At 36.5% G+C, this 13504-nt stretch overlaps 1 protein-coding gene across 1 annotated transcript in view; it reads right to left on the bottom strand.

The window, feature by feature from the left end:
• Positions 1 to 6916: 6916 nt before the first annotated feature.
• The window catches only part of LOC123559484 (long-chain specific acyl-CoA dehydrogenase, mitochondrial-like), a 31933-nt gene continuing 25345 nt past the window's right edge, over positions 6917 to 13504 (bottom strand). The window contains exons 8-9 of the mRNA XM_045351344.2: positions 11691 to 11818; positions 6917 to 9069 (exon numbers count right to left, since the gene is read on the bottom strand). Coding sequence (XP_045207279.2) covers positions 8889 to 9069; positions 11691 to 11818 — 309 coding nt within the window. The 3' untranslated portion in view covers positions 6917 to 8888. The remainder of the gene's footprint in view (positions 9070 to 11690; positions 11819 to 13504) is intronic.

Below are 13504 nucleotides of genomic sequence, written 5' to 3'. Positions count from 1 at the left end.
CTTTGTACTGCAGAACCTTCAGCACCTAAAGTACTCTGTACTTCAGAGCTATCTGCACCTAAAACAGAACTTCAGCACCTAAAAGCAACTTATTAGTTATGAAAATAAAGATTGTGAATCATTCTTAACACTTTTGGCCTAGAAGCTATGCTACTGGGCTCCTGTACCTCCCCTCAGTACTGTATGTGTAGAATGCTTTATGTGAGGAAGCCATCCACCTGGCTTACAGAAGGTAGGTTGTTCTACCAAGGTACCGGCCTCTCTGCTTAAAATAATGCTTAGAGGGGCAGATTGGGTCTTCCTCCACTATGAAAAGCTGGAAAGTCACCATATGACCTGTAATTGTGTTGTGTGATATAATCCACAATAACTCCAATACCTCTTCATAGTTTCTTTTTAAACGTTTTGTTTCACAACATGCAAAGCTTCTAGACGTATATCTGTTTTGTATTGTAGGTTTTCCAAAGTATTAATCTAGAGCCAATGATCTAGATGTGGATCTGTTAGATGTACATGCGGTAAGTGATTTTCTATATATGATTTTTAGCTCGACTATACGAGTATAAGGAGAACTATCCTACTATCCTACTCGACCCGGCAGTTGGCGTCTTTCCGCGTCCCACACCTTGGGGTAAAGTTTTTTTTACACTTTCTCTTTTTTCAACTTATCTCTGTTATTACTGAATGGATTTGATTCAGACTTAAAATAGTTGTTCAACATCATCACCCACATCATATGACACAAGGTGCATAACTCTGGGACCAATTTTTCATGAATTATTTCCCCTTTTTACTTAGAATTTTAGGATAAAGTTTTGATGCACTTTCACTCTGTCTCTGTTATTACTGAATGGATTTGATTCAAACTTAAAATAGTTGTTCAACATCATCACCCACACCATATGATGCAAGGTGCATAACTCTGGCACCAATTTTTCATTAATTACTCCCCCTTTTTACTTAGAATTTTAGGTTAAAGTTTTGATGCAATTTCACTCTGTCTCTGTTATTACTGAATGGATTTGATTCAAACTTAAAATAGTTGTTCAGCATCATCACCCACACCATATGACACAAGGTGCATAACTCTGGCACCAATATTTATGAATTATGTCCCTTTTTGCTTAGGGTATACTTATATAGTGTTATGATACATTTTATCTTTACCTCTCTTATTACTTTAAGTTGATATTTTTGACATAGACTCAGGCTATTGTGCAATATCTTCACAATTGGGGTCATTAAACACTCAAGTTACAGCTCTAGTTTCCTCAAATGTGCCCAGTTTCACTATCCAGCATCGAAATAGTCGAGCGCGCTGTCTCCTGTGACAGCTCTTGTATTCTGCCTACTTACCGGTAGCTCACTTGGGAGAGCTCAGATCTGCAGATTGTAGGGTCATGAGTATAATCTCTGGAAGAGGTGTACTGTTCTCCATTGTTTTGATACAATACTTGGTGTCTAAAATCATCTGTCCTCCACCTCTGATTCATGTTGAGAGGTTTGAGAAGAACAATTTAGTACTAGTACATAATCAAGGAACACCGGCTAGCTACCCGTCATGAAATAATGAAATACTTGTACTGTTGAAAAGCGTGCTAAGCGCTAAAAACCAAAAACAAAGATGAAAAAAAAAAATTATTTATTTATATGAGCCGGCCATGAGAAAACCAACATAGTGGGTTTTGCGACCAGCAAGGACCCAGACCAGCCTGCGCTTTCCGCGCAGTCGGGTCAGGATCCATGCTGTTAGCTTTCAAAGACTATTATTATTAGAGAAACCATTAGCGAACAGCAGGATCCTGACCAACTGCGCAGATGCGCAGGCTGGTCGGGAAATCCATGCTGTCGCATACCCACTATGTTGATTTTCTCATGGCACGGCTCGTATATATTTGGTCTGGACTGTTAGAAAATGAACTAAGAAAAAAGGTAAAATATGATAGGGAATCTTCTAAACAGTTTTCAAACTACTGGGTAATTCATGTCTTATAGGAAATATATAAGTGTGGTTTTATATGGTGATGGTTAGAAAAATTAATGCACTGGGATGCATTTCTCACTCAGTTATTACAATTTAATGCCTTTATAAAAAAAACATTGAAATCATCGAAAGTATGATAGAAAACAAACACTTGAATGGGAAAAAATTTAAAATTTTAAAACTAATTTAGAAACTTTTTGATGAAAAATGTGTTAAAAAAAAATATTATGATCCAATATTTTTGGCAGGCTGAATTGTAGCTGATGAAACCTGAGGTTTACATGTTATGAATAATTGTAGCAAGCTTCAAATCAGTGAAAGTTTCTTAGCATCACTTAGTGATAGATAACTAAAAGAATTAACTTCTTATAATTTACTGTGTAACATTTTGGTTGCAGGACAGAATACGTTCCATAGATTTGACAAGTTCAATGCCAAGTATAACCCTATAGGTGAGAGTAGACTCAGGGAGATATTCATCAAGACGGACAATTTCATCAATGGAAAATACTATGCCAAGTAATGAAGGTAAAATTAGTTGTTGACTTTCATAAATGTTACTTAGTAGTTTATTTTCAGTTTATTCTTTTTTGTAACTTTGTTTTTGGTTGTTTTGTGGGGCGATATTGACATATTCGTGGAAGTTAGACCATTTTATTTTAAACACTTAAAATTATGATGTTTTAATGTGGGGTTGGAAAAAGTTAAATAAGCCTTAAAGTTTTAGGTTTTTTTTTTGTATTACTGGGTGTAAACACAGAACTTTATGTTTTTAGCTCACCTGACCAAAGGGTCATGGTGGGCTTTTGTGACTACTCAATGTCCGTCGTCCGTGTCCATCGTAACATTCTAAAAAAATCTTCTTCCTGAAAACCACTGGCAGAATTACACCAAACTTCACAGGAATGACCTTGGGGGGCTCCTTCCAAAATTTTCAAAGAATTCAATTTCATGCAGAACTCTGGTTCCGTGGCAACCGAAAGGAAAAACTTTAAGAATCTTCTTGCCCCAAAACCGAAAGGGTGTAGACCCTTTCATATTTGGCAGGGTGACACCCAATCTTATGGTCTTCTATCAAGATTGTTTAAATTGTGCCCAGGGTGAAAAGAGGCCCTGCCCCAGGGTCACAAGTTTTACATAGACTTATAATATAAAAAACTTTAAAAACCCTTCTTGTCTAAAACCACATGACTGTACAGGAAAAAAAAAATAAAATCTTCCTGCCTGAAACTGCAAGGCCTAGGCTTTTGATATTAAGTAGGGTTGCCTTTCCTAATGTTTTCTCTACTAAAAATTTTCAAATTATGTCCCGGGGGTGAAAAGAGGCCCTGCCCTGGGGGTACCAAGTTTAACATAGACTTAAGTAGGAAAAAATTAAGATCTTCTTGCTGAAAGTTCAAGTCCTAGGCTTTGATATTCAGTGTTAACATTGCCTGGTGTCTCTAACAAGTTTATTCAAATATGCCCCTGGGGTGAAAAGAGCCCGCCCTGGGGGTCACTTGTTATAATTAAGAGTTATATTGGGAAAAATACTTCAAAATAATCAGGTTATATTTCCTAGACTGTTTAATTATAATTACCTTATGACCCAAGTGAATAGGGATCACTGACTGGACCTTTACCTACTGACCTACTTTCTTGTTTTTTTTAAAATACAGCCTTGAAATTGGATGACATGTACAGTTTTGCACATCAAACTTAAAACTGTCTTTCAGTGGGCCATGAATGTGACCTACTGACCTACTTTCTAATATTTTAGCGTCAGTTTGCCATTTGAAACATGTACTCATATTACACAGGTGAGCGACTTAGGGGGCATCATGACCCCTTTTTTGTAGGGATTTATTCTATATCGTTATAAGACATCCATATTATTTACGAATATTTTTGGAAGGATTTGTAACATGCATAATTGTTGGCGTACAGGTGTAGTTCCATACAGTTAAAACTATAAAAAAAATCTACAGTAACTGTCTGGACCAGTGAAAGTTTTAATGTAATTCACTGTTATATTTCAATAAGCCACTGAAAAAAAACCATGAAATAAAAGCATCTACCTTGTAAGAAACATTAAGGGGTTATATTATTTTATTGCTGTCCTTGCAGGGGATGCAGGACGGAAGAGAGCAAGTACAGAATGCCGAGCTAACGTCTGTCATATATGGAAAGTCACATGACGAATGGGACAAACTGGCAAAATGGGCCGTCGACAACAAGGTGTACTCGGACAGAGTCCGATGGCCAAAAAAATTCCCGCCCTTAAAAATGTATCATCAAGTCTTGTTATACTGGTACATAATCTGTTTAAAAAGGTTGGCCTATTGGGGATCATTTCTTGTACAGTATTAGTTTTGCCATATTAATGTTACATTGAGCTATTGCCCAAACAACCAATCGTTGCCTGGATCAGTGTCTGAAGTGCCTAGGCCGATTTGGCTAGTTATCGAACATGGCCGAGCACTTGTTGGCAGACATATTTTGTTGAAGTTTGGTGAAGTTCGGATGAGAAATGTTCGACTTAGAATGCGGACAAGCTTTGTGACAGACACACAGACTGGAGTAAATCAATATGTCTCCCACACCACTGTATGGTGGGAGAAATAATAACCGAGATATAGATTTCGGGACGCGATTTGATGGGACAAAGCTGACTCCTATATAGCCCCCAAAAATGTTTGGTGGGGGTATAATAAGTCATTACCAAGATTAATGTCAACATGAACCATTGCCCATACTCTGACCAATATAGACATTATGATCCCAATGCCTGTATTACTAAAAATGTTATATTCAGATTAATATCAGAGAGCTATAGCTTTGTTACAAGAGGGCCATGATGGCCCTGTATTGCTCACCTGTTATCATTGCACTTGAGGACAAGAAGGTCCTCAGAAAAAATATCGAAGTCCAAAGGACAGGAACAACAGAGGAAAGAAATATAACCAATAAAAAAAAAAAAAAAATCTTACAAGGTACAGATATGTCAAAATACACCTAAAAATTGAAGGTACCATCCATGTTGTATCACAGAAAAGTAGTCTCGGTTTTTCTCTACAGCCAATAATAAAAAAGTTACTAAAAATAAGCTATTTATAGTAATGTAAAAGGGAAGTAATTAAAAAAAAATGATTGTAAGTGAACAAAAGAAGAATCTGCCAAATAAATCTGTTGACATAAATGAAATTTCAGATCAGTATCTTCATTATTTACGGAGATATACCAATTTTAATTTGAAATAAAGGGAGGTAATTTGACATAAAATCAGTCCATAGTTATCTACCATGATTGGCTCAGTCCAACCAATGACAATAATGAAATTTCAAATAAGTCCTATAAGTATATATAACTTACTGGTATAAATCCATTTTGATTACAATCAGGGGAGGTAATCAGATATAAAATAACTCTGGAACCTACAAATGGATCTGATTTGACATGGAATCTAAGATTTATTGTTGTTGAAGATATTTTGGAAGTTTGTATCAAATAAAATCATAAACGAAGTCTCTATACGGCTGCAAAAGCCAAAATAACCAATTTTGGACCTTTAAGGGGCCATAACTCTGGAACCCAAGATGGAATCTGGCCAGTTCAAGAAAGGAACTAAGATCTTGTGGTGATACAAGTTTTGTGCAAGTCTGGTTAAAATCAAATCATAAATGAAGCTGCTATTGTGCAGACAAGGTAAAAATAGCTAATTTTGGCCCTTTCAGGGGCCATAACTCTGGAATTCATTATGGGATCTGGCCGGTTCAAGAAAGGAACTCAGATCTTATGGTGACACAAGTTTTGTGCAAGTTTGATTAAATTCAAATCATAAATGAAGCTGCTATTGTGCAGACAATGTCAAAATAGCTAATTCTGGCCCTTTCAGGGGCCATAACTCTAGACCCATAATGGAATCTGGCCAGTTCAAGAAAGGAACCAAGATCTTATGGTGATACAAGTTGTGTGCAAGTTTGGTTAAAATAAAATCATAAATGAAGCTGCTATTATGCAGACAAGGTCAAAATAGCTAATTCTGGCCCTTTCAGGGGCCATAACTCTGGAACCTATAACAGAATCTGACCAGTTCAAAAAAGGAACCAAGATCTTATGGTGATACAAGTTGTGTGCAAGTTTGGTAAAAATCAAATCATAAATAAAGCTGCTATTGTGCAGACAAAGTCAAAATAGCTAATTTTGGCCCTTTCTGGGGCCATAACTATGGAACCTATAAAGGGATCTGGCCAGTTCAAGAAAGGAACCGAGATCTTATGGTGATACAAGTTGTGTGCAAGTTTGGTTAAAATAAAATCATAAATGAAACCACTATCGTGCAGGCACGTAATTGTTGACGCACGGACTGACGATGGACGAAGGGTGGTCACAAAAGCTCACCTTGTCACTATGTGACAGGTGAGCTAATAAAACAGAGCCATTGCCTAAATTCATGTCAAAATGGGATATTCATGATTCTATGTATACGACATTCTTCATACTACAATGAGCCACTGCCCAAATGAATGTTACTATGGAATATTATTTATACTAAGACCAAAGTAAGCCATTGATAATGCCGCAATATCATATTCTTCATAAAATTATCAAATTAATGGCATACTTCTGTCACATTAAAGATAGCCATATGTTCTTGCACACAAACTTTAACCAGAATTTTCCAAGTCCAAAAGGGGGCATAATTTGGCCAAAATGCAGGTCAGAGTTATGGCTGTTGATGCTATCACTGTTTTATGACCCCAAAGACACGTGTGAAATTTCAATTCAATATCTGCATTACTTTTGGAGATAGAAGTTTCAAAGCTATATGCCTTTAAATGATAGCCATAATTATGTACTTGCATGCAAAACTTTAACCAAGGTGTGATGCCGACACCAGGGTGAGTAGAATAGCTCAAATATTCTTTGAATAAGATATAACAAGACATTACATTTCAAAAAAGAAATATATTTTCAACATAAAGATTCAATATTATTATAGCACTTGTGTCATTTAACAAGGGACATACTTTCCAAAAGAAAACATGTTTAAGTCAACAAATTATCAATTGCAGGAGAGGATTTCTGATTAATAATGGATAACGGTTGGTCCCAAATGAAAATTTTTGGATTAAGAAGATACTACTCGACTCATTTTCAGCAAAACGTAATCTCGCTACATTATCCTACAAATTAAATATCCCACTTACAAGTACATTGCAAAGAGATGAACATATCTTATCACAGTTATAATGATTTTATCATGGGAAGCTACATCAAATGTAAATAATTTACTATAACAGAATTATAAACATTAAATAATTTAAAAAGTTTAACAAGAGCTGTCGGAGGACAGCAACGCTCGACTATTCAACAGCCTTGTCAATTGAATGAATACAAAAGTTGAAAAAGGGGCATAATTTTGTAAAATGCAAAGTAGAGGTATTGAACCTCTGTACTGCATGTCATATCATGACAGTGAACAAGTGTGTGAAGTTTCAATCCTTTCCAATTTGTGGATACTGAGATACCAGCTTACATACAAAAACTTAACAAAAAACTGCTAAGTCAAAGGGGCATAATTTTGTAAAAATGCCAAGTAGAATTATGGGACCTTCACAGTGCATGTTAGATCATGACAGTGAACAAGTGTGTGAAGTTTCAATCCATTCCAATTAGTGGATACTGAGATATCAGATTACATACAAACATTTAACCAAAAACTGCTAAGTCGAAAAAGGGGCATAATTTTGAAAAAAAAGAGAGTAGAGTTATGGGACTTGCTTAGTGCATGTCAGATCATGATAGTGAACAAGTATGTGAAGTTTCAATCCATTCCCATTAATAAGTACTGAGATACAAGCTTACATACAAAACCTTAACCAAAAATTTCTAAGTCGAAAAAGGGGCATAATTTTGTAAAAAAGCAAAATAGAGTTATGGAACCTGTGCAATGTAGATCAGTTCATCACAGTGAATAAGTGTGTGAAGTTTCAATCCATTCCCACAAGTGGTTACTGAGTTACCAGCTTACATACAAAACCTTAACCAAAAATTTCTAAGTCGAAAAAGGGGCATAATTTTGTAAAAAAGCAAAATAGAGTTATGGAACCTGTGCAGTGTAAGTCAGTTTGTCACAGTGAATAAGTGTGTGAAGTTTCAATCCATTCCCACAAGTGGTTACTGAGATACCAGCTTACATACAAAACCTTAACCAAAATCGGGACGCGGACGCGGACGCCGACGCCGACGCATGGGCGAGTGCAATAGCTCACTATTCTATGAATAGTCGAGCTAAAAACTGAAGTACATGTTTCTCATAGATTACATTGCAAGAAGTATGCTGAAAAAGTAGAAAAAATAAATAATTTAATATATGAACTTTAAAAAGAATTGCAACGAAAAATCTGAATCACATGGACAACATAAAGTTTAGAACTTCACATAATATACCGGTTAATGCAATTTATCCTTTAGCGAAGATAAGTAAAATAAATATGACAACATTTCAATTGTAAATCAAAATCCCTGCTTCTCTGTCTATACTTAGCAGTCATGTTACTTTTTTAAGAGCATAGAAAAATCTGCTTAAATTTATTCAAGTAATCAATTTTAACGCAAACAATAATGACTGAACTCCAGAGAAGAAAAAGAACACTAGATCAGAAACTATTTGAATATAAAAAGAGTGTATGTAGAGACACAACATATAAATAGTTAAAACAATGTTTGGAACACTAGCACACATTATGTCTCTACGTCTAGACTTCATAAAAAACTTTGAAAAGGAAATGTAATCGTGCAGTTGAAATCAAGTTAATTTCCTTCAATTTAAGGGTCAATTATCATCAATATTTTAAAGCAAGAGTTAGTTTTCCCTGAAAATGTTTTTTTGACTGGTTTTATCACATGCCTTGTGTATTAACTATTTGTCCGAAACAACATTTCTAGCAATCAATTCTTTCATGATTTCATTGCTACCTCCATATATAGGCTGGACTCGGGCATCAACGAAGGCACGTGCAATGGGATATTCCCACATGTATCCCCAGCCTCCATGCATCTGTAAACACTCTGTGGCAACACGGTTCTGTAAATCTGAACACCTGAAGAAAAGAATAAAAATACGCTGTTGAAAGGAATGATCTACACTTCATTTAGTCTCAAATCTTACCAAATGACACACCAGACAAATAGTCCATAAACATTTCATGCAAATAATTGAAACAGTAATACAATGACGCTACAGACCAAGTCTGGTTTAGATCCATCAAGCTGTTCATGAGAAATATAAGAAACTGACAATGTCAATATAACAAGAGCTGTCTGTAAGACTGCAAATGCTTGACTATTCGAATTGTTGTCCCAGAAGCAGGAATATTACCCTTAATGTTTACTTAGTATCTATAGAGTTTCAATTTTGTATCTGTATCAGTTTTGTAGATAGTAAATTGCATGCAAAACTTCAACCAGAAGTTTTAAGTCCACAGGGGACATAATTTGGCCAAAATGCATGTCAGAGTTAAGGGACTTGATGCTATAACCTAGTGTTATAACCTTGAAGATACAGTAAAGTTTCAATTCAATATCTGTATTTAATTTGGTGACAGTAACTTGCTTGCAAAACTTTAACCAGGATTTTCTAAGTCCAGAAAGAGGGACAATTTGCCAAAAATACATGTCAAAGTTATGGGACTTGACCCAGTGAGGTTGGTAATTGACCTAGAAAGGAAAAACTAAGTTATAGAGCTATATGCCATTAAGTAATAGATATAGGTACCTGAATGCAAAACTTCAACCAAGAAGTCCAAAAGGGGGCATAATTTGGTCAAAATGCATCTCAGAGTTATGGCCCTTGATGCTATCACCTAGTTTTATGACCCAAAAGACACGTGAAGTTTATATTCAATATCTGCATTGGTTTTGGAGATAGTAACTTGCATGTAAAACTTTAACCAGGATTTTCTAAGTCTAAAAGGGGGCATAATTTGCCCAAAATACAGGTCAGAGTTATGGGACTTGACCCAATGAGGTTGGTAATTGACCTAAAAAAAGAAAAAATAAGTTTCAAAGCTATATGCTTTTAAATGATAGCTATATGTACTTCCAAGTAAAACTTTAACCAAAAGGGGGCATAATTTGGCCAAAATGCATGTCAGAGTTATGGCTCTTGATGCCATCACCTAGTGACCTCATAGACACATGTGAAGTTTCAATTCAATATCTGCATTAGTTTTGGAGATAGTAACTTGCATGTAAAACTTAAACCAGGGTTTTCTAAGTCCAGAAGGGGTCATAATTTGACCAAAATACATGTCAGCCTTATTGGACTTGACTCAGTGAGGTTGGTAATTGACCTAAAAAAAGAAAAAAAGAAATTTCAAAGGTATATGCTTTTAAATGATAGCTATAATTTTATGTACTTGCACGCAAAACTTTAACCACAATTTTCTAAGTCCAAAAGAGGGCATAATTTGGATTTAAATGCATGTCAGAGTTATGGCTCTTGATGCTATCACCTAGTTTTATGACCCTGAAGACACATGTGAAGTTTCAATTTTCTAAGTCCAAAAGGGGGCATAATTTGCCCAAAATACATGCCAGAGTTATGGGACTTGACACAGTGAGGTCGGTAATTGACCTAGAATAAGAAAAAATAACTTTCAAAGCTATATGCCTTTAAATGATAGCCATACGTACTTGCATGCTGAATTTTATCCAAGGAGTGACGCCGACGCCAGGGTAAGTAGAATAGCTAGACTATTTTTCCCTAAAAATTTTGCAATTAGAATTTTAGTTTCATTTTTTGAAATTAACTCTTTGAAAAAACTAGGTAGTCTGAAAGACAGCTATATCCCCCACCACTGTTATGGATAGTGAAAGGGTTGATAATATCAGGTGGAATCATTATACAGTCAAACCTGTGTTAAAGACCACCTCTGAACAGAGACCACCTGGCTCTAAAGGCCACATGTTTTGTTTCCCATTTTAACATTTACATTTTGGCTCTCCAAAGGGTGGTCTTTATAGACAGGTTTGACTGTATATTCAAGTTGTGACCTTGACCTAAAGCTGACAGGGGTGAAGGGGAATATTACTGCCAAGTTAAATTAAAATCCTTCAAGGGGTTAAGGAGATATAGAGCAGATATAAAATGGAAGGCTCTGACTTAGAACTGTGACCTTGACCTTGAGCCAATATGGCTGACTGATGAGTTCTGCACATCGTCTTGATGAGGTGATCAACTGACTATGAAAATCCTTCAAGCGGTTAGGAGATACAGAGCTGACACAAAATGCAAGGCTCGAACATTTTACCCAGAGTTGTGACCTTGACCTTGAGCCAACATGGCTGACTTGTGAGTTCTGCACATCGCCTTGATGTGGTAATCATTGGACCCAAATTTTTTGAAATTCCTTCAACGAGTTTATGAGATACAGAGCAGACACAAAATGGAAGGCTCAAACCTTTCCCCTTGACTTGTGACCTTGACTTTAAGTCGACATGGCTGACTCATAAGTTCTGCATATCATCTTGATGAGGTGATCATTTGACCCAAGTTTCATGAAAATCCTTCTGGGGATTTAGAAGATACAGAGCAGACACAAAATGTTACAGAAGGATGGGCAGAGACCATTCCTATAACCCCCCCCCCCACCCACCACCACTCGTGGCAGGGGATTAAAAAATTCACTACAAGACTTTGATACAGCATCAGTATATTTACCAGTATTTAGCCATTGAAGCTGATTCCGAGTCTAGACCTTTCTCATGGTGTACCTGGAGACATCTGTCCACAAATGCACGTGTCACAGCTATAGAGGTCTTCAGCTCAGCTAGTTTGTGCTGGATTGTCTGCAATTAACCACATCTATTGTCAGCGTATCTATAAACTATAAAAACCTAAATACTCGTAAAACTTCTTTTACTCGAACTTGGCGGGACGAGCATAATTTGTTCATCCAACATGAAATACAATGTGTATCAGCTGGTAGGAAGAGACAAGATTATTCTGACAGCTATCACAACTTAAAATTTGATAGCTTGAAGTGCTATAACTTTTTTTTTTTTTTTTTTTTGGATTTAACGTCCCACCGACACATGATAGGTCATATGGCGACTTTCCAGCTTTAATGGTGGAGGAACACCCCAGGTGCCCCTTCGTGCATTATTTCATCACGAGCGGGAACCTGGGTAGAACCACTGACCTTCCGTAAGCCAGCTGGATGGCTTCCTCACATGAAGAATTCAACACCCCGAGTGAGGCTCAAACCCACATTGAAGAGGGGCAAGTGATTTGAAGTCAACGACCTTAACCACTCGGCCACCACAATGTGTATCAGCTGGTAGGAAGAGACAAGATTATTTTGACAGCAATCACAACTTAAAATTTGATAACTTGAAGTGTTATTAGGTGGTAAGAAGAAAGTTTCCTATAAAACAGTTATTCAATTCTAGGCACATTTAACCAAAGTTAAAACAAACTTGTAAGAGTAAAAATCTAATTCTCATACAGAAGTTACTGAATACTTACACACAGGCTTGACAGAAAATACACCATATTTGGAACAGTTTTTATATTAAGCAGGTGTCTTAACATAAGCAAAATTGTGTCTGGATAAATTAAACAAGAGCTGTTTGTAAAGTACATACTGGTAAGCTTCTTCATGATATGGCCTGTTAGTTGCAACTGCATATTTAAATGTCTATGTTGTGCCCATGACCTTTGAATGTAGGAATCATCTACAAACCACTAGCAAGTATTCTATGAAGTCTGACAACTGTAGACCAAACCATTCTTTGGTTATTGATCATAAACTGTTTTCATTCTCAAGGTCATTACAAACTTGACCTTTGACCCCCAAAACAATTAGGATTGTCTACTGACCACAGGCTATCACATGGGCAATTATCCTGTAGGCCAAAGTATTTTTTAAACTACACATGTAGAGAGAAAATTGTTTTCATTCTCAAGGTCATTGTTACCTTGACCTGTGACTGACTGATCCCCAATAAAAAGGAGCCATTTACTGACCCCAGGCAACCATCCTATGAAGATTGAAGGCAGTAAGGTTCTTTAGGTATTGAGTAGAAAGAATTTCCAGTCTCTAGGTAACTTTGACCATAACCTACTTTCTGTCTAAATGTCATTGTGACCTTGACCTTTGACCTACTGACCACACAAAACTAAAGGTTTCATCTACAGACAGCAGGCAATCTTTCTGTAGTCCACAGCATTCTTAATTATTGAGCGGAAACCACTTTTAGTCTAAAGGTCATTGTTACCTTGACCTTTGACCTAACGACCCCTTAAAAATAGACTGACCACAGGCAATCATCCTATGAAGTTAGAACACTGAAGGCCAAAGCATTTTCTAGTTACTGACCATTAATCAAATGGTCTACTACCTACAAATTGACTATTAGCAAACAATATACCCATAGAAAGGGGGTACAATTCAAGTAAAATCCAGTATCCTCATACTTTTGCTGTTGTCAAACAGATAACAGAGGTTGTAGTATCCCACATTTAACGCCCTG

The sequence above is a fragment of the Mercenaria mercenaria genome, chromosome 10, assembly GCF_021730395.1.
Source record: "Mercenaria mercenaria strain notata chromosome 10, MADL_Memer_1, whole genome shotgun sequence".
NCBI classification, from domain to species: Eukaryota; Metazoa; Mollusca; class Bivalvia; order Venerida; family Veneridae; genus Mercenaria; species Mercenaria mercenaria.
Note: the sequence above shows the minus strand (reverse complement) of the source record. Positions and strands in the feature narration are given on the sequence as shown.